Source organism: Salvelinus namaycush, unplaced genomic scaffold (genome assembly GCF_016432855.1).
Source record: "Salvelinus namaycush isolate Seneca unplaced genomic scaffold, SaNama_1.0 Scaffold1258, whole genome shotgun sequence".
Taxonomy (NCBI): Eukaryota; Metazoa; Chordata; class Actinopteri; order Salmoniformes; family Salmonidae; genus Salvelinus; species Salvelinus namaycush.
The window spans coordinates 36909-63959 of NW_024057962.1; the positions used below are offsets into that span (position 1 = coordinate 36909).

At 40.8% G+C, this 27051-nt stretch overlaps 1 protein-coding gene across 1 annotated transcript in view; it reads left to right on the forward strand.

Moving 5' to 3' along the window:
• LOC120036231 (fibroblast growth factor receptor 3-like) overlaps nucleotides 1-26398 on the forward strand; it is a gene marked incomplete at its 3' end in the record, with an annotated part of 55557 nt that extends 29159 nt beyond the window's left edge. Inside the window, exon 3 of the mRNA XM_038982711.1 lies at nucleotides 26150-26398. Within this exon, the coding sequence (XP_038838639.1) occupies nucleotides 26150-26398 (249 nt within the window). The remainder of the gene's footprint in view (nucleotides 1-26149) is intronic.
• Nucleotides 26399-27051: the final 653 nt, after the last annotated feature.

Consider the following 27051-nt stretch of genomic DNA (forward strand, 5'->3'; position numbering starts at 1 on the left):
CCAGAGGGGTGTGTGTGGGACAGGAGAGGCTGACACGTCTAATATTAAACCCCAAACTCCCCCTCTCCCTCTGTTTTAACATGTTCACATCCAGAGGGGTGTGTGTGGGACAGGAGAGGCTGACACGTCTAATATTAAACCCCAAACTCCCCCTCTCCCTCTGTTTTAACATGTTCACATCCAGAGGGGTGTGTGTGGGACAGGAGAGGCTGACACGTCTAATATTAAACCCTCTGTGGTATTCTACTAAAGAGCTACACTAATAAATCACGCGGTGTTTGCAGGGTAATATAGGTCTCTTTTCTGGAAACAGACAAAGTAGTGTTGCCTAATAAAATATATCACCTTCAGAATCTACAGGGATTCTATTTGAAATGTACGTTATGCAATACCCTGTGTTGTACGTCCCGTGTAGAGTCAGTAGCTATCGTTTTGACCCTCGACCGTCTGGACCCTCGACCGTGTGAAGACGTCCCAAAACAATTGTGTCCAGTTGTTCTCCTGAACAGAAGCTCTTCTCGCTGGGTAGGAAGGAGGGAGGAAGGAGGGCAGGTTGTTATCTATCTATGTTTCACAGCCCCTTGTTTCTGTCTTCCAGGTGATTGGCTGTGTGTTGGTGTTGGTTACTGGAGTTAGGGCAGTATGTTAGGGTCAGTGTGGTGTTTCGTCAGGGACGTGGTGATGGCTGGTGAGTGCACTGTATATTGGGACAGGAAGCTCATTGTAATCATGATCAGAAGCACAAACAGTGTAGTAAACATTGTAGTAAACATTGTAGTAAACATTGTAGTAAACATTGTAGTAAACAGTGTAGTAAACAGTGTAGTAAACATTGTAGTAAACAGTGTAGTAAACATTGTAGTAAACATTGTAGTAAACAGTGTAGTAAACAGTGTAGTAAACATTGTAGTAAACATTGTAGTAAACATTGTAGTAAACATTGTAGTAAACATTGTAGTAAACATTGTAGTAAACATTGTAGTAAACAGTGTAGTAAACATTGTAGTAAACAGTGTAGTAAACAGTGTAGTAAACAGTGTAGTAAACAGTGTAGTAAACAGTGTAGTAAACATTGTAGTAAACAGTGTAGTAAACATTGTAGTAAACAGTGTAGTAAACATTGTAGTAAACATTGTAGTAAACAGTGTAGTAAACATTGTAGTAAACAGTGTAGTAAACATTGTAGTAAACATTGTAGTAAACATTGTAGTAAACATTGTAGTAAACATTGTAGTAAACATTGTAGTAAACAGTGTAGTAAACATTGTAGTAAACATTGTAGTAAACAGTGTAGTAAACATTGTAGTAAACATTGTAGTAAACATTGTAGTAAACAGTGTAGTAAACATTGTAGTAAACATTGTAGTAAACAGTGTAGTAAACATTGTAGTAAACATTGTAGTAAACATTGTAGTAAACATTGTAGTAAACATTGTAGTAAACAGTGTAGTAAACAGTGTAGTAAACAGTGTAGTAAACATTGTAGTAAACATTGTAGTAAACAGTGTAGTAAACATTGTAGTAAACAGTGTAGTAAACATTGTAGTAAACAGTGTAGTAAACATTGTAGTAAACAGTGTAGTAAACATTGTAGTAAACAGTGTAGTAAACATTGTAGTAAACATTGTAGTAAACAGTGTAGTAAACATTGTAGTAAACAGTGTAGTAAACATTGTAGTAAACAGTGTAGTAAACATTGTAGTAAACATTGTAGTAAACAGTGTAGTAAACATTGTAGTAAACATTGTAGTAAACATTGTAGTAAACAGTGTAGTAAACATTGTAGTAAACATTGTAGTAAACAGTGTAGTAAACATTGTAGTAAACAGTGTAGTAAACAGTGTAGTAAACAGTGTAGTAAACATTGTAGTAAACAGTGTAGTAAACATTGTAGTAAACAGTGTAGTAAACATTGTAGTAAACAGTGTAGTAAACATTGTAGTAAACATTGTAGTAAACAGTGTAGTAAACATTGTAGTAAACAGTGTAGTAAACATTGTAGTAAACATTGTAGTAAACATTGTAGTAAACATTGTAGTAAACATTGTAGTAAACATTGTAGTAAACAGTGTAGTAAACATTGTAGTAAACATTGTAGTAAACAGTGTAGTAAACATTGTAGTAAACATTGTAGTAAACATTGTAGTAAACATTGTAGTAAACAGTGTAGTAAACATTGTAGTAAACATTGTAGTAAACATTGTAGTAAACATTGTAGTAAACATTGTAGTAAACATTGTAGTAAACAGTGTAGTAAACATTGTAGTAAACATTGTAGTAAACAGTGTAGTAAACATTGTAGTAAACATTGTAGTAAACATTGTAGTAAACAGTGTAGTAAACATTGTAGTAAACATTGTAGTAAACATTGTAGTAAACATTGTAGTAAACATTGTAGTAAACATTGTAGTAAACAGTGTAGTAAACAGTGTAGTAAACATTGTAGTAAACATTGTAGTAAACAGTGTAGTAAACATTGTAGTAAACATTGTAGTAAACAGTGTAGTAAACATTGTAGTAAACATTGTAGTAAACATTGTAGTAAACAGTGTAGTAAACATTGTAGTAAACATTGTAGTAAACATTGTAGTAAACATTGTAGTAAACATTGTAGTAAACATTGTAGTAAACATTGTAGTAAACAGTGTAGTAAACATTGTAGTAAACATTGTAGTAAACATTGTAGTAAACAGTGTAGTAAACATTGTAGTAAACAGTGTAGTAAACAGTGTAGTAAACAGTGTAGTAAACAGTGTAGTAAACAGTGTAGTAAACAGTGTAGTAAACAGTGTAATAAGCACTGTAGTAAACGGTGTAGTAAACGGTGTAGTAAACGGTGTAGTAAACGGTGTAGTAAACGGTGTAGTAAACGGTGTAGTAAACGGTGTGGTAAACGGTGTAGTAAACGGTGTAGTAAACATTGTAGTAAACGGTGTAGTAAACGGTGTAGTAAACGGTGTAGTAAACGGTGTAGTAATTGGTTTATAACCTGCTGATAGAACCAGTGGAGCTGTGAAGTTATCAACCAAAGTAACAATCAAATGACACTGAAGTTACACTGAACAGTACGTTGTAGGCTGTGATACAGCAGTTCTAGTGTTGTGTGAAACTATAGTCTGCCAGTGAGACAGAGAAGACAAGACTTGACCTGGGGTAGTGCATGTGTTTCCCGCTTTCTCTAGAGAGGCCTGTTGTCTCTTTGTTGGTACCACCCATCAGGTTGTGTGTCATGTTGTCCTAAAGTAGGTCAGGACTGTTGGGACTGAATGACCTATGGGTCAGCCATCTAAGTGCTGACCAGCATGGGTCAACAGAGTCAGCGTAGATGTGGCGCCCACAGTCCACTCAGGCCAAAGCTCAGATAGTTGTGGGATCAGCTCAAAGTCAGTCTGTGGTCAGGTAGGTCAACACTTGATGTTTCAATCAGTACGTTCTGTCAGGGAGTGTTCAGAGATAAGTTCTATCAACTTACAGTTATTTCTTACATTATTTGCTCAACGTTTCTTTGTATTATTACCTACAGGATATTAGATTGCCGGTCATTCAGCAGAAATTCAAGCAGAAATTTGACTTCCCTGACCTGGATCCTTTGTTTGAACTTCTCGAGGCAGCTCTATTCATCCCGGTGGCTGTACCAAAACGCTGACCCCCGGAGAAGAGGTAGAAGGAGTGGGGCCCTAGTCAGACTCAGGCGGCGTGCATACCATCCACTGCTTCTGTGTATATTACTCACTAACGTTCAGTCCCTGGACAATAAAGTAGACTAGCGCAGGATGAGGATCGTCTTCCAGAGAGACATCAGGGACTGTAATATACTCTGTTTTACGGAATCATGGCTCTCTCCGGATATACTGTCTCCGTCCATTCAGCCAGCGGGGTTCTCCCTCCATTGCGCAGACAGGAAGAAAGAACTCTCTGGGACAAAGAATGGCAAAGGGGTTTGTTTCATGATTAACAACACATGGTATGATTGTGGTAACGTACAGGAACTCAAGTCCCTTTGTTCTCCCGATCTGGAATAACTCACCATCAAATGCCGACGGCATTACCTCCCGAGATTATTTCCTTCAGCCATCGTCACGGCCATGTATATTCCTCCCAAGCCCACACCACGACGGCTCTCAAGGAACTACACTAGACTATGTGCAAACTGGAAACTGCATATCCTGAGGCTGCATTTATTGTTGCTGGGGACTGTAATAAAGGAAATCTGAGGAAAACGCTACCAAAATTCTATCAACACATATCCTGTTCTACACACGCAACACAGACCCTGGATCATTGCTACTCTCCCTTCCGGGGCGGCTACAAGGCACTTCCCTACCCTCTCTTCACCAAATCAGATCACACCTCCATTCTTCTCCTCCCCACCTATAGGCAGAAACTTAAACAGGAAGCTCCCGTGGTAAGGACTGTTCAATGTCTGATCAATCCGAATCTATCCTTCAAGATTGTTTTGATCACTCGGACTGGACAATATTCCGGGCCGCCTCTGAGAATATTATTGACGTAAGAGCAGCTAGCACCTCCATAAGATATGAAAGTGGCAAAACGGCAGTACAGTGACAAAGTGGAGACACATCTCAGACACGAGACGTATGTGGCACTCCAGACAATGACTGATTACAAAGGGAAAGCCAACCAGGTCACGGACATTGATGCATAGCTCCCGGACGAGCTAAACACCTTCTTCGCCCGCTTCGAGGAAAACAACATCGAGCCGCCGATTTGGGTCCCCGACGCTCAAAAAGACTGTGCTCTCGTTCTCAGTGGCTGACGTGACTAAGACATTTAAGCGTGTACAGGAACACTGATGACATTCCGAGCCGCGTCGTCAGAGCATGCGCAGACCAGCTGGCTGGAGTGTTTACGAACATATTCAATCTCACCCTATCCTAGTCTGCTGTCCCCACTTGCTTCAAGATGTCCACCATTGTTCCTATACCCAAGAAAGAAAAGGTAACTGAACTATATCTCCGTAGCACTCACTTCTGTCATCATAAAGTGCTTTGAGAGGCTTCGTACTGCACACTGCCCTATCCCATCTGGACAAGAGGAATACCTATGTAAGAATAGTGTTCATTGACTACAGCTCAGCCTTCAACACCGTAGTGCCCTCCAAGCTCATCGCTAAGCTCTGGGCCCTGGGTCTGAACCTCTCCCTGTGCAACTGGATCCTGGACTTCCTGACGGGCCGCCTCCAGCTAGTGAAGGTAGGCATCAACACCTTCGCCATGCTGATCCTCAACACGGGGGCCCCACAAGGGTGCATGCACAGCCCCCTCCTGTACTCCCTGTTCAACTATGAAGTCTCCAACTCAATCATCAAGTTTGCTGACGACACAACAGTGGTAGGCCTGATTACCAACAACAATGAGACAGCCTACATGGAGAAGGTGAGAGCCCTGGCGGAGTGGTGCCAGGAAAATAATTTCTCCCTCAATGACAACAAATTGAAGGAGCTGATCGTGGACTACAGGAGACAGCAGAGAGAGCACGTCCCCATCCACATCGACGGGCTGCAGTGGAGAGGGTCAAAAGTTTAAAGTTCCTTGGCTTCCATCTCCAGGCCATCAGACTGTTAAACAGTCACCACCAGCTGGCCTCCGCCCAGTACCCTGCCCTGAACCTTAGTCACTGTTACTAGCCGGCTACCACCCTGTACTCTACCCTGCACCTTAGTCACTGTTACTAGCCGGCTACCACCCTGTACTCTGCCCTGAACCTTAGTCACTGTTACTAGCCGGCTACCACCCTGTACTCTACCCTGCACCTTAGTCACTGTTACTAGCCGGCTACCACCCTGTACTCTACCCTGCACCTTAGAGACTGCTGCCCTCTGTACATAGAGTTATTGAACACTAGTCACGTTAATAATGTTTACATACTGTTTCAACCACTTTATATGTACGGTACCTCCAGAAAGTTTTCACATCCCTTGACTTCTTCCAATTCTTGTTGTGTTACAGCCTGAATTTAAATGTATTGAATAGAGATGTTTTGGTTACTAGCCTACACATAATACCCCATAATGTCAAAGTGGAATTTTGTTAAATAAGTTCACGAGTAAGTTCACTAAATAAGTTCACGAGTAAAAAATTGCTAAACAAGTCACATGATAAGTTGCATGGACTCACTAGTGTTTAACATGATTTTTGAATGACTACCTCATCTCTGTACCCCACACACACAATTATATGTATGGTCCCTCAGTCCAGCAGGGAATTTCAACCACAGATTCAACCACAAATTCCAGGGAGGTTTTCCAGTGCCTCGCAAAGAAGGGCAGCTATTGGTAGATGGGAGGAAAAAAAGCAGACATTGAATATCCCTTTGAGCATGGTGAAGTTATTAATTACACTTTGGATGGTGTATCAATACACCCAGTCACTACACAGATACATACGTCCTTCCTAACTCAGTTGCCGGAGAAGAAGGGAACAGCTCAGGGATTTCACCATGAGGCCAATGGTGACTTTAAAACAGCTACAGAGTTTAAAGGCTGTGATAGGAGAAAACTGAGGATGGATCAACAACATTGTAGTTACTCCACAATACTACACCTAAAGGACAGAGTGAAAAGGAAGCCAGAATAAACATATTCCGAAACATGCTTCCTGTTTGCAACAAGTAATAATGCAAAAAATGTTGCAAAGCAATTAACTTTTTGTCCTGAATACAAAGCGTTATGTTTGGGACAAATCCAATACAACATTTTACTGAGTACCACTCTTCATATTTTCAAGCATGGTGGTGGCTTCATCATGTTATGTGTATGCTTGTAGTTGTTAAGGACTGTGGCATTTTTCAGGATAAAAAAAAATGGAATGGTGCTAAGAAGAGGCAAAGTCCTAGAGGAAAACATTATTCAGTCTGATTTCCACATGACACTGGGAGATTAATTCACCTTTCAGCAGCACAATAAAACACTAGGACAAATCTACACTGGAGTTGCTTACCAAGAAGACAGTGTTCCTGAGTTACAGTTTTACATTTACATTTAAGTCATTTAGCAGACGCTCTTATCCAGAGCGACTTACAAATTGGAAAGTTCATACATATTCATCCTGGTGCCCCCGTGGGGAATGAACCCACAACCCTGGCGTTGCAAGCGCCATGCTCTACCAACTGAGCCACACGAGACCACGTTTTGCCTTAAATCTACTTGAAAAACTATGTCAAGACCTGAAAATGGTTGTCTAGCAATGATCAACAACCAATTTGACTGAGCATGAAGAATTTAGAAACTAATAATGGGCAAATGTTGCACAATCAAGGTGTGGAAAGCTCTTAGAGACTTACCCAGAAAGACTCACAGCTGTAATCACTACCAAGGGCGCTTCTACAAAGTATTGACTCAGGGGTGTGAATACTTATGTAAACAAGAAATATCTGTATTTCATTTTCAATAAATGTGCAAACATGGCATTGTGTGCATATGGGTGTACTTTAAAATGCTATCCTTTTTTAATTCAGTAACAACTAGATGTTGAATAGGTATGAATACCTTCTGAAAGCACTGTATGTACTGTATTCTAGTCATGGCTCATCCTATGTAACTTTTTCTTTGGGGGGGGATTATGTGTGTATTGCTTTTTTTATTGTTAGGATCTACTACATTGTTGGAGCTAGAAACACAAGCATATTGCTAGGTATTACTGTTGGAGCTAGAAACACAAGCATATTGCTAGGTATTACTGTACTGTTGGAGCTAGAAACACAAGCATATTGCTAGGTATTACTGTTGGAGCTAGAAACACAAGCATATTGCTAGGTATTACTGTTGGAGCTAGAAACACAAGCATATTGCTAGGTATTACTGTTGGAGTTAGAAACACAAGCATATTGCTAGGTATTACTGTTGGAGCTAGAAACACAAGCATATTGCTAGGTATTACTGTTGGAGCTAGAAACACAAGCATATTGCTAGGTATTACTGTACTGTTGGAGCTAGAAACACAAGCATATTGCTAGGTATTACTGTACTGTTGGAGCTAGAAACACAAGCATATTGCTAGGTATTACTGTTGGAGCTAGAAACACAAGCATATTGCTAGGTATTACTGTTGGAGCTAGAAACACAAGCATATTGCTAGGTATTACTGTTGGAGCTAGAAACACAAGCATATTGCTAGGTATTACTGTTGGAGCTAGAAACACAAGCATATTGCTAGGTATTACTGTTGGAGCTAGAAACACAAGCATATTGCTAGGTATTACTGTTGGAGTTAGAAACACAAGCATATTGCTAGGTATTACTGTACTGTTGGAGCTAGAAACACAAGCATATTGCTAGGTATTACTGTTGGAGCTAGAAACACAAGCATATTGCTAGGTATTACTGTACTGTTGGAGCTAGAAACACAAGCATATTGCTAGGTATTACTGTTGGAGCTAGAAACACAAGCATATTGCTAGGTATTACTGTTGGAGCTAGAAACACAAGCATATTGCTAGGTATTACTGTTGGAGCTAGAAACACAAGCATATTGTTAGGTATTACTGCACTGTTGGAGCTAGAAACACAAGCATAATGCTAGGTATTACTGTTGGAGCTAGAAACACAAGCATATTGCTAGGTATTACTGTACTGTTGGAGCTAGAAACACAAGCATATTGCTAGGTATTACTGTTGGAGCTAGAAACACAAGCATATTGCTAGGTATTACTGTACTGTTGGAGCTAGAAACACAAGCATATTGCTAGGTATTACTGTACTGTTGAAGCTAGAAACACAAGCATATTGCTAGGTATTACTGTACTGTTGGAGCTAGAAACACAAGCATATTGCTAGGTATTACTGTACTGTTGGAGCTAGAAACACAAGCATATTGCTAGGTATTACTGTACTGTTGGAGCTAGAAACACAAGCATATTGTTAGGTATTACTGTTGGAGCTAGAAACACAAGCATATTGCTAGGTATTACTGTTGGAGCTAGAAACACAAGCATATTGTTAGGTATTACTGTTGGAGCTAGAAACACAAGCATATTGCTAGGTATTACTGTTGGAGCTAGAAACACAAGCATATTGCTAGGTATTACTGTTGGAGCTAGAAACACAAGCATATTGCTAGGTATTACTGTTGGAGCTAGAAACACAAGCATATTGCTAGGTATTACTGTACTGTTGGAGCTAGAAACACAAGCATATTGCTAGGTATTACTGTTGGAGCTAGAAACACAAGCATATTGTTAGGTATTACTGTTGGAGCTAGAAACACAAGCATATTGCTAGGTATTACTGTACTGTTGGAGCTAGAAACACAATCATATTGCTAGGTATTACTGTACTGTTGGAGCTAGAAACACAAGCATATTGCTAGGTATTACTGTTGGAGCTAGAAACACAAGCATATTGCTAGGTATTACTGATGGAGCTAGAAACACAAGCATATTGCTAGGTATTACTGTACTGTTGGAGCTAGAAACACAAGCATATTGCTAGGTATTACTGTTGGAGCTAGAAACACAAGCATATTGCTAGGTATTACTGTACTGTTGGAGCTAGAAACACAAGCATATTGCTAGGTATTACTGTTGGAGCTAGAAACACAAGCATATTGCTAGGTATTACTGTTGGAGCTAGAAACACAAGCATATTGCTAGGTATTACTGTTGGAGTTAGAAACACAAGCATATTGCTAGGTATTACTGTTGGAGCTGGAAACACAAGCATATTGCTAGGTATTACTGTTGGAGCTAGAAACACAAGCATATTGCTAGGTATTACTGTTGGAGTTAGAAACACAAGCATATTGCTAGGTATTACTGTTGGAGCTAGAAACACAAGCATATTGCTAGGTATTACTGTTGGAGCTAGAAACACAAGCATATTGCTAGGTATTACTGTTGGAGCTAGAAACACAAGCATATTGTTAGGTATTACTGTTGGAGCTAGAAACACAAGCATATTGCTAGGTATTACTGTACTGTTGGAGCTAGAAACACAAGCATATTGCTAGGTATTACTGTTGGAGTTAGAAACACAAGCATATTGCTAGGTATTACTGTTGGAGCTAGAAACACAAGCATATTGCTAGGTATTACTGTTGGAGCTAGAAACACAAGCATATTGCTAGGTATTACTGTTGAAGCTAGAAACACAAGCATATTGCTAGGTATTACTGTTGGAGTTAGAAACACAAGCATATTGCTAGGTATTACTGTTGGAGCTAGAAACACAAGCATATTGCTAGGTATTACTGTTGGAGCTAGAAACACAAGCATATTGCTAGGTATTACTGTTGGAGCTAGAAACACAAGCATATTGCTAGGTATTACTGTTGGAGCTAGAAACACAAGCATATTGCTAGGTATTACTGTTGGAGTTAGAAACACAAGCATATTGCTAGGTATTACTGTTGGAGCTAGAAACACAAGCATATTGCTAGGTATTACTGTTGGAGCTAGAAACACAAGCATATTGCTAGGTATTACTGTTGGAGCTAGAAACACAAGCATATTGCTAGGTATTACTGTTGGAGCTAGAAACACAAGCATATTGCTAGGTATTACTGTTGGAGCTAGAAACACAAGCATATTGCTAGGTATTACTGTACTGTTGGAGCTAGAAACACAAGCATATTGCTAGGTATTACTGTTGGAGTTAGAAACACAAGCATATTGCTAGGTATTACTGTTGGAGCTAGAAACACAGGCATATTGCTAGGTATTACTGGTGGAGCTAGAAACACAGGCATATTGCTAGGTATTACTGGTGGAGCTAGAAACACAAGCATTTGCAAATCGGTGTACAGGACCAATAAACATTGATTTGATTTGACTCTACACTCACAGGCCAGCAGACTCATAACACTAACACTTGTCTCTGAATTAAAACTGGGCCAGCTCGCCTTTGGAATGACAATTACCACAGACTCATCTCAGCCCGTTCTAAAAGGGGGGGCTGACGATGTCTGAAAGGAGCAGAGTTGATTGGTCTCTCTGCCAGCACACTGAATGGACTGTAGTTTCCGATGCTTGTTAGCAGCAGAGCAGAAGAACAGGGGAGAGGGGGGGAGGGAGGGAACTTTCTGGGTCTTTTGATGATGCACGCCTCAACACAGACATGAAAAGAAGCAACAAGCTGGGTCCCTCTTCTTCTCTTCATTTCCCTTCATCTCTCTCCTTTTCTACCTCTCCAGAGCGTGTGTGTGTGTGTGTGTGTGTGTGTGTGTGTGTGTGTGGGGGGGGGGGGTGGGGGGGGTGAAGTTGTGAGGTTGTCAGGACAGCTCAGATTAGGGACATTGTCCAGAGCTGTTTACATCCGCCCCGACCATATTAAACCCAGATTAGATGCAGTGCCTCAGAGAAAGAAGGGCATTTTTACAGAGAAGACAAGGATTTACAATCAGCCTGGAAATGGGGAGTGAGAAATGTGTTCTCAACGGGGTGGAGAAATGGGGAGGAGGGAGGAGGATGCAGGAGGGGGTATGAGGGGGGGCGGAGAATTTCTCAGATCCTGTTTGAAGGTCATGTGACACGGCCGTGTTGGGTGCGGGGGTTTAGTAGTGAGACAGATTTTGGCAGAGGAACTGTTTTCAGTGAGGAAACGGCCAAACAGGAGTAATGTAATCTGCTCCACTATACCGTCCTCCTCTGTTGGCTCCAGTATAACATTACACTCACAGCACTTACAAAAGAATAAAGACATTTCAAATGTCATATTATGTCTATATACACGGTTGTAATGATGTGCAAATGGTTAAAGTACAAAAGGGAAAATAAATAAGCATAAATATGGGTTGTATTTACAATGGTGTTTGTTCTTCACTGGTTGCCCTTTTCTTGTGGCAACAGGTTACACATCTTGCTGCTGTGATGTCACACTGTGGTATTTCACCCAGTAGATATGGGAGTTTATCAGAATCGGCTTTGTTTTCTAATTCTTTGTGGGTCTTTGTAATCTGAGGGAAATATGTGTCTCTAATATGGTCATACATTTGGCAGGAGGTTAGGAAGTGCAGCTCAGTTTCCACCTCATTTTGTGGGCAGTGTGCACATAGCCTGTCTTCTCTTGAGAGCCAGGTCTGCCTTCAATAGCAAGGCTGTGCTCACTGAGTCTGTACATAGTAAAATATTTCCTTAATTTTGGGTTAGTCACAGTGGTCAGGTATTCTGCCACTGTGTACTCTCTGTTTAGGGCCAAATAGCATTCTAGTTTGCTCTGTTTCTTTCTTAATTCTTTCCAATGTGTTAAGTAATTATCTTTTTGTTTTCTCATGATTTGGTTGGGTCTAATTGTGTTGCTGTCCTGGGGCTCTGTGGGGTGTGTTTGTGTTTGTGAACAGAGCCCCAGGACCAGCTTGCTTAGGGGACTCTTCTCCAGGTTCATCTCTCTGTAGGTGATGGCTTTGTTCTGGAAAGTTTGGGAATCGCTTCATTTTAGGTGGTTGTAGAATTTAACGTCTCTTTTCTGGATTTTGATCATTAGCGGGTATCGGCCTAATTCTGCTCTGCATGTATTATTTGGTGTTTTACGTTGTACACTGAGGATATTTTGGGAGAATTCTGCATGCAGAGTCTCAATTTGATGTTTATCCCATTTAGTGAATTCTTGGTTGGTGAGCTGACCCCAGACCTCACCACCATAAAGGGCAATGGGTTCTATAAGGACCCCAGACCCCACAACCACGAAGGGCAATGGGTTCTATAACTGATTCAAGTATTTTTAGCCAGATCCTAATTGGTATGTCGAATTTCATGTTCCTTTTGATGGCATAGAAGGCCCTTCTTGCCTCTCAGTGTCACGGCCGTCGAATGAAGTAGACCAAAGCACAGCGTGGAGAGCGTACATATTCCTTTTTATTAGAAATGACGCCGACAAAAACAATAAACAATACAAAACAACCGTGAAGCTTAAGGGCTATGTGCCACAAAGTTAACTTCCCACACTGAAAGGAGGGAAAAAAGGCTGCCTAAGTATGGTTCCCAATCAGAAACAACGATAGACAGCTGTCCCTGATTGAGAACCATACCCGGCCAAAACATAGAAATACAAAATCATAGAAAACAAAAACATAGAATGCCCACCCCACATCACACCCTGACCAAACCAAAGAGAGACATAAAAAGGCTCTCTAAGGTCAGGGCGTGACACTCACATCGTTCACAGCGTTGTGGAAGTTACCTGTGGCGAGGTATGTGTCATTTTTTGTGTGCTCTAGGGTAGGTATTCCCAAACTGGGGTACGCACAGTTTTATTTAAAACAAAATTGATATATATATATATATATATATATATATATATATATATATATATATATATATATATATATTAAAAAATATTTTAAATTCTTCACATTTTCAAACAGTCCATTTATATTTTCCAACAGGGCTTATACATTTGGGTGAGGTTTTTTTCTCGCCTGAGTAGCCTCGTTTCACCGCCAAAAATAAAATTAAACCATCTAGTGTTCAGCGAAATAACAACACAATGTCAAAAACAGGTAGCCTAGTCAAATAATGAACATCCAATCACATTAACCGTTACTCTCTCGCGGGAAGTCCACTAACGGTCCGTATGTAGCCAAACGTAGCTGCTGCTCTAAAACTGATAAATGGTTAAAGAAAGTAATGCCCGTGTCCATAGAGACACATACCAGCTCTACTGGTAGTACTGCTACTACCAGCAGTACTACACCTGCACCTGTCGACGACACAAGTTGTTCTGCTTCCACGAGCACATCCAATGCTAGCATCAGTAATTCTACATTTGTTGTTAGCCCAGCTAGCATGGACACTGACAGTTGTGAATCTGATGCAGCCGAAGAGCTACTGCCCCTTACCCAGAAAAGCAACGAACAACAGACAGGGACGTCAAATATGATGAGAACTACATTGATTTGGGGTTCACTCATATTGGGAGTAGTGCCTTTCCTCAGCCACAGTGTGTTATATGTGCAAAAGTTCTATCTCACAACTCGATGAAACCTTCACTCTTGTGCAGACATTTAGAAACAAAACATGCCAATTTGAAAACTAAGCCACAGGAGTTTTTTGAGTGAGAATTAACACGACTTTCTAATAGTAAGACATGTATAAAAGAAACAGATTCCATTAATAAGAAGGTAATAAGAAGCTTCTTATATGGTGAGCTACCGAATGGAGAGGACAGGCAAGCCCCATACTATTGTGGAGGACTAAATTCTTCCTGCTGCCGAGGATATGGCTGGGACAATACTGGGGGAAAAGGCCAAAACAACTATACAGACAATGCCTTCATCAAACTACACTGGGTTCTTCCAAGCCAATGAATTCTATGCGTTACAGCTGGATGAGTCAACAGACGTGGCGGGCCTGGCACAGCTCCTGGTATATGTCCGTTACGTTTATGGGGGGTCAATTAAGGAAGACATCCTCTTCTGCAAACCACTGGAAACCAGGACAACAGGAGAGGATATTTTTAAAGTACTGGACAGCTTTGTGACATCAAATGGACTTTGGTGGTCAAGATGTGTTGGTATCTGTACTGATGGAGCAAAAGCCATGACAGGGAGACATAGTGGAGTGGTAACGTGCGTATAAGCAGTTGCTCCCGATGCCACTTGGGTACACTGCAGCATCCACCGAGAGGCTCTTGCTGCCAAAGGAATGCCTGACAGCTTGAAAGACGTTTTGGATACTACAGTGAAAATTGTTAACTTTGTTAAAGCAAGGCCCCTGAACTCTTGTGTATTTTCTGCACTATGCCATGATTGGGGTGGCAGGTAGCCTAGTGATTAGAGCATTGGGCCAGTAACCGAAAGGTTGCTAGATCGAATCCCCGAGCTGACAAGGTGAACATCTGTCATTCTGACCCTGAAGAAGGCAGTTAACCCACTGTTCCTAGGCAAGCATTATAAATAAGAATGTATTCTTAACTGACTTGCCTAGATATATAAAAAAATACCTATCATAGGAGTCCCCTCGAAGCCTACCATTGACCATGTACCCAGCTTCTGACAGAGCTGCAGGAGTTGTGACCTGTTTTTGTTGCTTATGTTGTAGTAGTTGTGCCTAGGGGGAATATGGGGGAAGGAATGCTGTCACCTCCAGGTAGGTGTTTGACCCTGTGTGTGCTGAGGGTGTTGGGTTGTACATTTCTGGCATTTAGGTCGCCACAATACCATGGAACACCTACAGTACTCTGGAACACATACAGTACCCTGGAACACATATATTACCATGGAACACCTACAGTACCCTGGAACACATACAGTACCTTGGAACACCTACAGTACCCTGGAACACATATATTACCATGGAACACATATATTACCATGGAACACATATATTAACATGGAACACATATATTACCATGGAACACATATATTACCATGGAACACATATATTACCATGGAACACATATATTACCATGGAACACATATATTACCATGGAACACATTACCATGGAACACATATATTACCATGGAACACATACATTACCATGGAACACATATATTAACATGGAACACATACATTACCATGGAACACATATATTACCATGGAACACATATATTACCATGGAACACCTACAATACCATGGAACACATATATTACCATGGAACACCTACAGTACCCTGGAACACATACAGTACCTTGGAACACCTACAGTACCCTGGAACACATATATTACCATGGAACACATATATTACCATGGAACACATATATTAACATGGAACACATATATTACCATGGAACACATATATTACCATGGAACACATATATTACCATGGAACACATATATTAACATGGAACACATATATTACCATGGAACACATATATATTACCATGGAACACATATATTAACATGGAACACATATATTACCATGGAACACATATATTACCATGGAACACATATATTAACATGGAACACATATATTACCATGGAACACATATATTACCATGGAACACATATATTACCATGGAACACATATATTACCATGGAACACATATATTACCATGGAACACATATATTAACATGGAACACATATATTACCATGGAACACATATATTACCATGGAACACATATATTAACATGGAACACATATATTACCATGGAACACATTACCATGGAACACATACATTACCATGGAACACATACATTACCATGGAACACATATATTACCATGGAACACCTACAATACCATGGAACACATATATTACCATGGAACACCTACAATACCATGGAACTGCTTGTCTGTCTGACTCTCTGTCTGTCTGGTTATCTGCTTGTCTGTCTGACTCTCTGTCTGTCTGGTTATCTGCTTGTCTGTCTGACTCTCTGTCTGTCTGGTTATCTGCTTGTCTGTCTGACTCTCTGTCTGTCTGGTTATCTGCTTGTCTGTCTGACTCTCTGTCTGTCTGGTTATCTGCTTGTCTGTCTGACTCTCTGTCTGTCTGGTTATCTGCTTGTCTGTCTGACTCTCTGTCTGTCTGGTTATCTGCTTGTCTGTCTGACTCTCTGTCTGTCTGGTTATCTGCTTGTCTGTCTGACTCTCTGTCTGTCTGGTTATCTGCTTGTCTGTCTGTCTGGTTAGTCGTACCATGATTCTCTGTAGGCAGTAAATGAACAGAGGAGTAAAACTACAGGGACGTTATATTGGGGGTTGATATGTGATAGTGTTGAAGAATAACTGTCTCTGTATTTATACTATCCGTCAAGTTAGCAGCAGGACAGTAGACCCTCTGTTATGTGTTTACACTCATACCTGGATTACCAACAAGATATCACAGTCTCGCGTCATTTCTTTACATCCTTGGGTAAACAACTATTTTTCACCAGTAAACTGACTTCATCTGCCGATGTACTGTATTAGGCATACAGCTACCGCATGAGCTCCAGATGATTTAGGCTCACAGAGACAACTCTACGGTTAAGTTAAGGTATTCATTCAGACTGGGTTAAAGGTTAAGGTATTCATTCAGACTGGGTTAAGTTAAGGTATTCATTCAGACTGGGTTAAGTTAAGGTATTCATTCAGACTGGGTTAAGTTAAGGTATTCATTCAGACTGGGTTAAAGGTTAAGGTATTCATTCAGACTGGGTTAAGTTAAGGTATTCATTCAGACTGGGTTAAGTTAAGGTATTCATTCAGACTGGGTTAAAGGTTAAGGTATTCATTCAGACTGGGTTAAGTTAAGGTATTCATTCAGACTGGGTTAAAGGTTAAGGTATTCATTCAGACTGGGTTAAGTTAAGGTATTCATTCAGACTGGGTTAAGTTAAGGTATTCATTCAGACTGGGTTAAAGGTTAAGGTATTCATTCAGACTGGGTTAAAGGTTAAGGTATTCATTCAGACTGGGTTAAAGGTTAAGGTATTCATTCAGACTGGGTTAAGTTAAGGTATTCATTCAGACTGGGTTAAAGGTTAAGCTATTCATTCAGACTGGGTTAAGTTAAGGTATTCATTCAGACTGGGTTAAAGGTTAAGGTATTCATTCAGACTGGGTTAAGTTAAGGTATTCATTCAGACTGGGTTAAGTTAAGGTATTCAGTCAGACTGGGTTAAAGGTTAAGGTATTCATTCAGACTGGGTTAAGTTAAGGTATTCATTCAGACTGGGTTAAGTTAAGGTATTCAGTCAGACTGGGTTAAGTTAAGGTATTCAGTCAGACTGGGTTAAAGGTTAAGGTATTCATTCAGACTGGGTTAAGTTAAGGTATTCAGTCAGACTGGGTTAAAGGTTAAGGTATTCATTCAGACTGGGTTAAAGGTTAAGGTATTCATTCAGACTGGGTTAAGTTAAGGCATTCATTCAGACTGGGTTAAGTTAAGGCATTAATTCAGACTGGGTTAAGGTATTCAATCAGACTGGGTTAAAAGTTAAGGTATTCATTCAGACTGGGTTAAGTTAAGGTATTCAGTCAGACTGGGTTAAAGGTTAAGGTATTCATTCAGACTGGGTTAAGTAAAGGTATTCATTCAGACTGGGTTAAGTTAAGGTATTCAGTCAGACTGGGTTAAGTTAAGGTATTCATTCAGACTGGGTTAAAGGTTAACGCATTCATTCAGACTGGGTTAAAGGTTAAGGTATTCATTCAGACTGGGTTAAGTTAAGGTATTCAGTCAGACTGGGTTAAAGGTTAAGCTATTCATTCAGACTGGGTTAAGTTAAGGCATTCATTCAGACTGGGTTAAGTTAAGGTATTCAGTCAGACTGGGTTAAAGGTTAAGGTATTCATTCAGACTGGGTTAAGTTAAGGTATTCAGTCAGACTGGGTTAAAGGTTAAGGTATTCATTCAGACTGGGTTAAGTTAAGGTATTCATTCAGACTGGGTTAAGTTAAGGTATTCATTCAGACTGGGTTAAGTTAAGGTATTCAGTCAGACTGGGTTAAGTTAAGGTATTCAGTCAGACTGGGTTAAAGGTTAAGGTATTCATTCAGACTGGGTTAAGTTAAGGTATTCAGTCAGACTGGGTTAAAGGTTAAGGTATTCATTCAGACTGGGTTAAGTTAAGGTATTCATTCAGACTGGGTTAAGTTAAGGTATTCATTCAGACTGGGTTAAGTTAAGGTATTCAGTCAGACTGGGTTAAGTTAAGGTATTCATTCAGACTGGGTTAAAGGTTAAGGCATTCATTCAGACTGGGTTAAAGGTTAAGGCATTCATTCAGACTGGGTTAAAGGTTAAGGTATTCATTCAGACTGGGTTAAGTTAAGGTATTCAGTCAGACTGGGTTAAAGGTTAAGGTATTCATTCAGACTGGGTTAAAGGTTAAGGTATTCATTCAGACTGGGTTAAAGGTTAAGGCATTCATTCAGACTGGGTTAAAGGTTAAGGTATTCATTCAGACTGGGTTAAGTTAAGGTATTCAGTCAGACTGGGTTAAAGGTTAAGCTATTCATTCAGACTGGGTTAAGTTAAGGTATTCAGTCAGACTGGGTTAAAGGTTAAGGTATTCATTCAGACTGGGTTAAAGGTTAAGGTATTCATTCAGACTGGGTTAAAGGTTAAGGTATTCAGTCAGACTGGGTTAAAGGTTAAGGTATTCATTCAGACTGGGTTAAGTTAAGGTATTCATTCAGACTGGGTTAAGTTAAGGTATTCAGTCAGACTGGGTTAAAGGTTAAGGTATTCATTCAGACTGGGTTAAGTTAAGGTATTCATTCAGACTGGGTTAAGTTAAGGTATTCAGTCAGACTGGGTTAAAGGTTAAGGTATTCATTCAGACTGGGTTAAAGGTTAAGGTATTCATTCAGACTGGGTTAAGTTAAGGCATTCATTCAGACTGGGTTAAAGGTTAAGGCATTCATTCAGACTGGGTTAAGGGTTAAGGTATTCATTCAGACTGGGTTAAGTTAAGGTATTCATTCAGACTGGGTTAAGTTAAGGTATTCAGTCAGACTGGGTTAAAGGTTAAGGTATTCATTCAGACTGGGTTAAGTTAAGGTATTCATTCAGACTGGGTTAAAGGTTAAGGTATTCATTCAGACTGGGTTAAGTTAAGGCATTCATTCAGACTGGGTTAAGTTAAGGTATTCATTCAGACTGGGTTAAGTTAAGGCATTCATTCAGACTGGGTTAAGTTAAGGTATTCATTCAGACTGGGTTAAAGGTTAAGGTATTCATTAAGACTGGGTTAAGTTAAGGTATTCATTCAGACTGGGTTAAGTTAAGGCATTCATTCAGACTGGGTTAAAGGTTAAGGCATTCATTCAGACTGGGTTAAGGGTTAAGGTATTCATTCAGACTGGGTTAAGTTAAGGTATTCATTCAGACTGGGTTAAGTTAAGGTATTCAGTCAGACTGGGTTAAAGGTTAAGGTATTCATTCAGACTGGGTTAAGTTAAGGTATTCATTCAGACTGGGTTAAAGGTTAAGGTATTCATTCAGACTGGGTTAAGTTAAGGCATTCATTCAGACTGGGTTAAGTTAAGGTATTCATTCAGACTGGGTTAAGTTAAGGCATTCATTCAGACTGGGTTAAGTTAAGGTATTCATTCAGACTGGGTTAAAGGTTAAGGTATTCATTAAGACTGGGTTAAGTTAAGGTATTCATTCAGACTGGGTTAAGTTAAGGTATTCATTCAGACTGGGTTAAGTTAAGGCATTCAGTCAGACTGGGTTAATGGTATTCATTCAGACTGTGTTAAAGGTTAAGGTATTCATTCAGACTGGGTTAAAGGTTAAGGTATTCATTCAGACTGGGTTAAAGGTTAAGGTATTCATTCAGACTGGGTTAAGTTAAGGCATTCATTCAGACTGGGTTAAAGGTTAAGGCATTCATTCAGACTGGGTTAAGTTAAGGTATTCATTCAGACTGGGTTAAGTTAAGGTATTCATTCAGACTGGGTTAAGTTAAGGCATTCATTCAGACTGGGTTAAGTTAAGGCATTCATTCAGACTGGGTTAAGTTAAGGCATTCATTCAGACTGGGTTAAGTTAAGGTATTCAGTCAGACTGGGTTAAAAGTTAAGGTATTCATTCAGACTGGGTTAAGTTAAGGTATTCATTCAGACTGGGTTAAGTTAAGGTATTCATTCAGACTGGGTTAAGTTAAGGTATTCATTCAGACTGGGTTAAGTTAAGGTATTCATTCAGACTGGGTTAAGTTAAGGCATTCATTCAGACTGGGTTAAGTTAAAGTATTCAGTCAGACTGGGTTAAGTTAATGCATTCATTCAGACTGGGTTAAAGGTTAAGGTATTCATTCAGACTGGGTTAAGTTAAGGCATTAATTCAGACTGGGTTAAGTTAAGGTATTCATTCAGACTGGGTTAAGTTAAGGCATTCATTCAGACTGGGTTAAAGGTTAAGGTATTCATTCAGACTGGGTTAAGTTAAGGTATTCATTCAGACTGGGTTAAGTTAAGGTATTCATTCAGATTGGGTTAAAGGTTAAGGTATTCATTCAGACTGGGTTAAAGGTTAAGGTATTCATTCAGACTCGGTTAAAGGTTAAGGTATTCATTCAGACAGGGTTAAATGTTAAGGTATTCAGTCAGACTGGGTTAAGGGTTAAGGTTTGGGATAGGGTTAAAGGTTTAGGTTTGGGATAAAGGTTAAGGTTTGGGATAGGGTTAAAGGTTAAGGTTTGGGATAGGGTGAAAGGTTAAGGTTTGGGATAAAGGTTAAGGTTTGGGATAGGGTTAAAGGTTAAGGTTTGGGATAGGGTTAAAGGTTAAGGTTTGGGATAGGGTTAAAGGTTAAGGTTTGGGATAGGGTTAAAGGTTAAGGTTTGGGATAGGGTTAAATGTTAAGGTTTTGGATAGGGTTAAAGGTTAAGTTTTGGGATAGGGTTAAAGGTTAAGGTTTGGGATAGGGTTAAAGGTTAAGGTTTGGGATAGGGTTAAATGTTAAGGTTTGGGATAGGGTTAAAGGTTAAGGTTTGGGATATGGTTAAAGGTTAAGGTTTGGGATATGGTTAAAGGTTTGGGATAGGGTTAAATGTTAAGGTTTGGGATAGGGTTAAAGGTTAAGGTTTGGGATAGGGTTAAATGTTAAGGTTTTGGATAGGGTTAAAGGTTAAGTTTTGGGATAGGGTTAAAGGTTAAGGTTTGGGATAGGGTTAAAGGTTTGGGATAGGGTTAAAGGTTAAGGTTTGGGATAGGGTTAAAGGTTAAGGTTTGGGATAGGGTTAAAGGTTAAGGTTTGGGATAGGGTTAAAGGTTTGGGATAGGGTTAAAGGTTAAGGTTTGGGATAGGGTTAAAGGTTAAGGTTTGGGATAGGGTTAAAGGTTAAGGTTTGGGATAGGGTTAAAGATTAAGGTTTGGGATAGGGTTAAAGGTTAAGGTTTGGGATAGGGTTAAAGGTTTGGGATAGGGTTAAAGGTTTGGGATAAGGTTAAAGGTTAAGGTTTGGGATAGGGTTAAAGGTTAAGGTTTGGGATAGGGTTAAAGGTTTGGGATAGGGTTAAAGGTTTGGGATAAGGTTAAAGGTTAAGGTTTGGGATAGGGTTAAAGGTTAAGGTTTGGGATAGGGTTAAAGGTTAAGGTTTGGGATATGGTTAAAGGTTTGGGATAGGGTTAAAGGTTAAGGTTTGGGATAGGGTTAAAGGTTTTGGATAGGGTTAAAGGTTAAGGTTTGGGATATGGTTAAAGGTTAAGGTTTGGGATAGGGTTAAAGGTTAAGGTTTGGGATAGGGTTAAAGGTTTGGGATAGGGTTAAAGGTTTGGGATAGGGTTAAAGATTAAGGTTTGGGATAGGGTTAAAGATAAAGGTTTGGGATAGGGTTAAAGGTTAAGGTTTGGGATAGGGTTAAAGGTTAAGGTTTGGGATAGGGTTAAAGGTTAAGGTTTGGGATAGGGTTAAAGGTTAAGGTTTGGGATAGGGTTAAAGGTTAAGGTTTGGGATAGGGTTAAAGGTTAAGGTTTGGGATAGGGTTAAAGGTTTGGGATAGGGTTAAAGATAAAGGTTTGGGATAGGGTTAAAGGTTAAGGTTTGGGATAGGGTTAAAGGTTAAAGGTTAAGGTTTGGGATAGGGTTAAAGGTTAAGGTTTGGGATAGGGTTAAAGGTTAAAGGTTAAGGTTTGGGATAGGGTTAAAGGTTAAGGTTTGGGATAGGGTTAAAGGTTAAGGTTTGGGATAGGGTTAAAGGTTAAAGGTTAAGGTTTGGGATAGGGTTAAAGGTTAAGGTTTGGGATAGGGTTAAAGATTAAGGTTTGGGATAGGGTTAAAGGTTAAGGTTTGGGATAGGGTTAAAGGTTAAGGTTTGGGATATGGTTAAAGGTTTGGGATAGGGTTAAAGGTTAAGGTTTGGGATATGGTTAAAGGTTTGGGATAGGGTTAAAGGTTAAGGTTTGGGATAGGGTTAAAGGTTTTGGATAGGGTTAAAGGTTAAGGTTTGGGATAGGGTTAAAGATTAAGGTTTGGGATAGGGTTAAAGGTTAAGGTTTGGGATAGGGTTAAAGGTTTGGGATAGGGTTAAAGGTTAAGGTTTGGGATAGGGTTAAAGGTTAAGGTTTGGGATAGGGTTAAAGGTTAAGGTTTGGGATAGGGTTAAAGGTTAAGGTTTGGGATAAAGGTTAAGGTTTGGGATAGGGTTAAAGGTTAAGGTTTGGGATAGGGTTAAAGGTTAAGGTTTGGGATAGGGTTAAAGATTAAGGTTTGGGATAGGGTTAAAGGTTAAGGTTTGGGATAGGGTTAAAGGTTAAGGTTTGGGATAGGGTTAAAGATTACGGTTTGGGATAGGGTTAAAGGTTAAGGTTTGGGATAGGGTTAAAGGTTAAGGTTTGGGATAGGGTTAAAGGTTTGGGATAGGGTTAAAGGTTAAGGTTTGGGGTTAAAACAAAAACAACTCTGTTAGTTCATTAATTAATACTTCTGATTGGTTAACAGTTCAGGCATTAATTCTGATTGGTTAACAGTTCAGGCATTAATTCTGATTGGTTAAGTTAAAGGAAAGATTAACCCATTATGAATGTTATATGTTTGTCCATCTCTGAGAGATCTCTTCCCTGGGTTAGGGTGTGTCTGTGTCTGTGTGTGTGTAGTGTGTGTAGTGTTTGTAGTGTGTAGTGTGTGTAGTGTTTGTAGCGTGTGTAGTGTGTGTGGAGGGTGTGTAGTGCGTGTAGTGTGTGTCTGTGTCTGTGTGTGTGTAGTGTGTGTAGTGCGTGTAGTGTGTGTCTGTGTCTGTGTGTGTGTAGTGTTTGTAGTGTGTGTAGTGCGTGTAGTGTGTGTCTGTGTCTGTGTGTGTGTAGTGTTTGTAGTGTGTGTGGAGGGTGTGTAGTGCGTGTAGTGTGTGTCTGTGTCTGTGTGTGTGTAGTGTTTGTAGTGTGTGTAGTGCGTGTAGTGTGTGTCTGTGTGTGTAAACAACACAATCTGCAGCAGAGAGAGAGAACGTCTCCTAATCACGGTTTCCCACAATCAAAGCGAAACATTCCCTGCAATGTTATCAGCTGTTGTTGTTATTATTATAGTGTTATAATGTTACGCTCTATAAACTCATTAACCAATCCTTCTGAAGTTCTCCTCCATACTGTAGGATATGAATCAACATAACTAATTCATGAGCCCTTTCTCCATCTACCATGCAACCATGGTAACGCACATTCACACGTTCAGCTGTTTTACAGGAAATACATGGTAATATCAACACAAAGTAGTTCAGCTACTGTCTGGGAGGGTTGAGTCTATACATCAGTGTGAGACATGGAGGGAGGGAGTGGGAGAGGAAGATGGAGGGAGGGGGGGAGGGGGAGAGAGGAGACAGGGAGAGAGAGATGGAGATGGAGAGGGGGAGAGAGAGAGCGAGATGGAGGGAGAGAGAGAGGAGGGAGAGAGAGAGCGGGGGAGAAATGGAGAGAGAGATGGAGATGGAGAGAGAGAGAGAGGGGGAGAGTTGGAGAGAGAGATGGAGATGGAGAGAGAGAGAGAGAGAGAGAGAGAGAGAGGGGAGAGTTGGAGAGAGAGAGATGGAGAGAGAGAGAGAGAGAGAGGGGGAGAGTTGGAGAGAGAGAGATGGAGATGGAGAGAGAGAGGGGGAGAGTTGGAGAGAGAGAGATGGAGATGGAGAGAGAGAGGGGGAGAGTTGGAGAGAGAGAGGGGGAGAGAGAGAGAAAGATGTATTTAATGTGTTGTTCTGATTAATATTGTTGTTGTAGTTGTTGTTAATGGTAATCCCATGTCCACTACTACTATTATTATTGCTGTTGGTCGCACCATTTATTTATATATACATATATTTTTTTTTCTATATGTATACTTTGACAATGTAAGTAATAATGAACTTGCCATCCAATAAAGTCAATTGAATTGAATTGAAAGAGAGAGAGATGGAGAGAGAGTTATTGGCTTTGCCAACCTCTTCAACAGCATCTCTGTGTAGCCAGTTAACATGTTGGTTTATCCTGCTCTAACTTACCTGGCTCACTGCTCCTTCAGCGTGTCATGGACCCTGTCTGTCTCTCTCTCACCCTGTCTCTCTCTCTCTGTCTCTCTAACCCTGTCTGCCTCTCTCTGTCCCTTAACCCTGTCTGTCTCTGCCTGTCCCTTAACCCTGTCTGTCTCTGCCTGTCCCTTAACCCTGTCTGTCTCTCTCTGTCCCTCTAACCCTGTCTCTCTCTGTCTCTCTGTCCCTTAACCCTGTCTCTAACCCTAACCCTCTGTCTCTCTCTGTCTCTCTAACCCTGTCTGTCTCTGTCTGTCTGTCCCTTAACCCTGTCTGTCTCTCTCTGTCTCTCTAACCATGTCTCTGTCCCTTAACCCTGTCTGTCTCTCTCTGTCCCTTAACCCTGTCTGTCTCTCTCTGTCTCTCTAACCCTGTCTCTATCCCTAACCCTGTCTGTCTCTCTCTGTCCCTTAACCCTGTCTGTCTCTCTCTGTCTCTCTAACCCTGTCTCTATCCCTAACCCTGTCTGTCTCTCTCTGTCCCTTAACCCTGTCTGTCTCTCTCTGTCTCTCTAACCCTGTCCCTAACCCTGTCTGTCTCTCTCTGTCTCTCTAACCCTGTCTCTATCCCTAACCCTGTCTGTCTCTCTCTGTCCCTTAACACTGTCTGTCTCTCTCTGTCTCTCTAACCCTGTCCCTAACCCTGTCTGTCTCTCTCTCTGTCCCCTAACCATGTCTGTCTCTCTCTCTGTCCCCTAACCCTGTCTGTCTCTCTCTCTGTCCCCTAACCCTTTCTGTCTCTCTCTCTGTCCCCTAACCCTTTCTGTCTCTCTCTCTGTCCCCTAACCCTGTCTGTCTCTCTCTCTGTCCCCTAACCCTTTCTGTCTCTCTCTCTGTCTCTCTAACCCTAACCCTGTCTGTCTCTCTCTCTGTCCCCTAACCCTTTCTGTCTCTCTCTCTGTTCCCTAACCCTGTCTGTCTCTCTCTCTGTCCCCTAACCCTTTCTGTCTCTCTCTCTGTCCCCTAACCCTGTCTGTCTCTCTCTCTGTCCCCTAACCCTTTCTGTCTCTCTCTCTGTCTCTCTAACCCTAACCCTGTCTGTCTCTCTCTCTGTCCCCTAACCCTTTCTGTCTCTCTCTCTGTTCCCTAACCCTGTCTGTCTCTCTCTCTGTCCCCTAACCCTTTCTCTTTGTCCCTGGCTATAGACGCTGTGTCTTTCGAGGCAGTCTTCCTCTATGCGTAATCTCTCTGTTTCTCTGTGTGTCTCTCTCTCTCCCCCTCTAGACTCTGTGTCCAGTGAGACTGTCTTCATGGGGATGGGGGACACCATGTATCTGTTCTGTCTCTCTCTCTGTCTCTCTAACCCTAACCCTGTCTCTGTCCCTTAAGACTCTGTGTTCCTGGAGGACTATGTGGTCTCTACTGGGGACACCCTGGATCTGTCCTGTAACCCCGACGGCCCCGCCCAAGCTGTCCTCTGGTTCAAGGATGGCAGCGGCCTGTTGCCTAGCAACCGGACGCGAGTGGACCAGAGGGTTCTACGCATCATCAACGTGTCTTACGAGGACTCCGGCATGTACTCCTGCCACGTCACTCACGACAACAACCTGCTCAGCAACTACACAATCAGAGTGACAGGTGACATCATCATACATCCTCATCTCACCTATCTCTTGCTATCCTATCTTTTCTCTCTCTCTCTCCTCTCTTTCCTCTCTCTCTCTCTCTGTTTGGCTATCCTTTTCCCTCCTCTCTCTCCTCTCTTTCCTCTCTCTCTGTCTCTCTCTCTCTCTCTCTCTCTCTGTCTCTGTCTCTGTCTCTGTCTCTGTCTCTGTCTCTGTCTCTGTCTCTCTCTCTCTCTCAATTCAATTCAAGGTTTTTATTGGCATGAGAAACGTATGTTAACATTGCCAAAGCAAGTGAAGTAGATAATAAACAAAAGTGAAATAAACAATAAATATTAACAGTAAACATTACACATACAGAAGTTTCAAAAGAATAAAGACATTTCAAATGTCACATTATGTCTATATACAGTGTTGTAACGATGTGCAAATAGTTAAAGTACAAAAGGGAAAATAAATAAACATAAATATAGGTTGTATTTACAATGTTCTTCACTGGTTGCCCTTTTCTTGTGGCAACAGGTCACACATCTTGCTGTGTGATGCACACTGTGGTATTTCACCCAGTAGATATGGGAGTTTATCAGAATCGGCTTTGTTTTCTAATTCTTTGTGGGTCTTTGTAATCTGAGGGAAATATGTGTCTCTAATATGGTCATACATTTG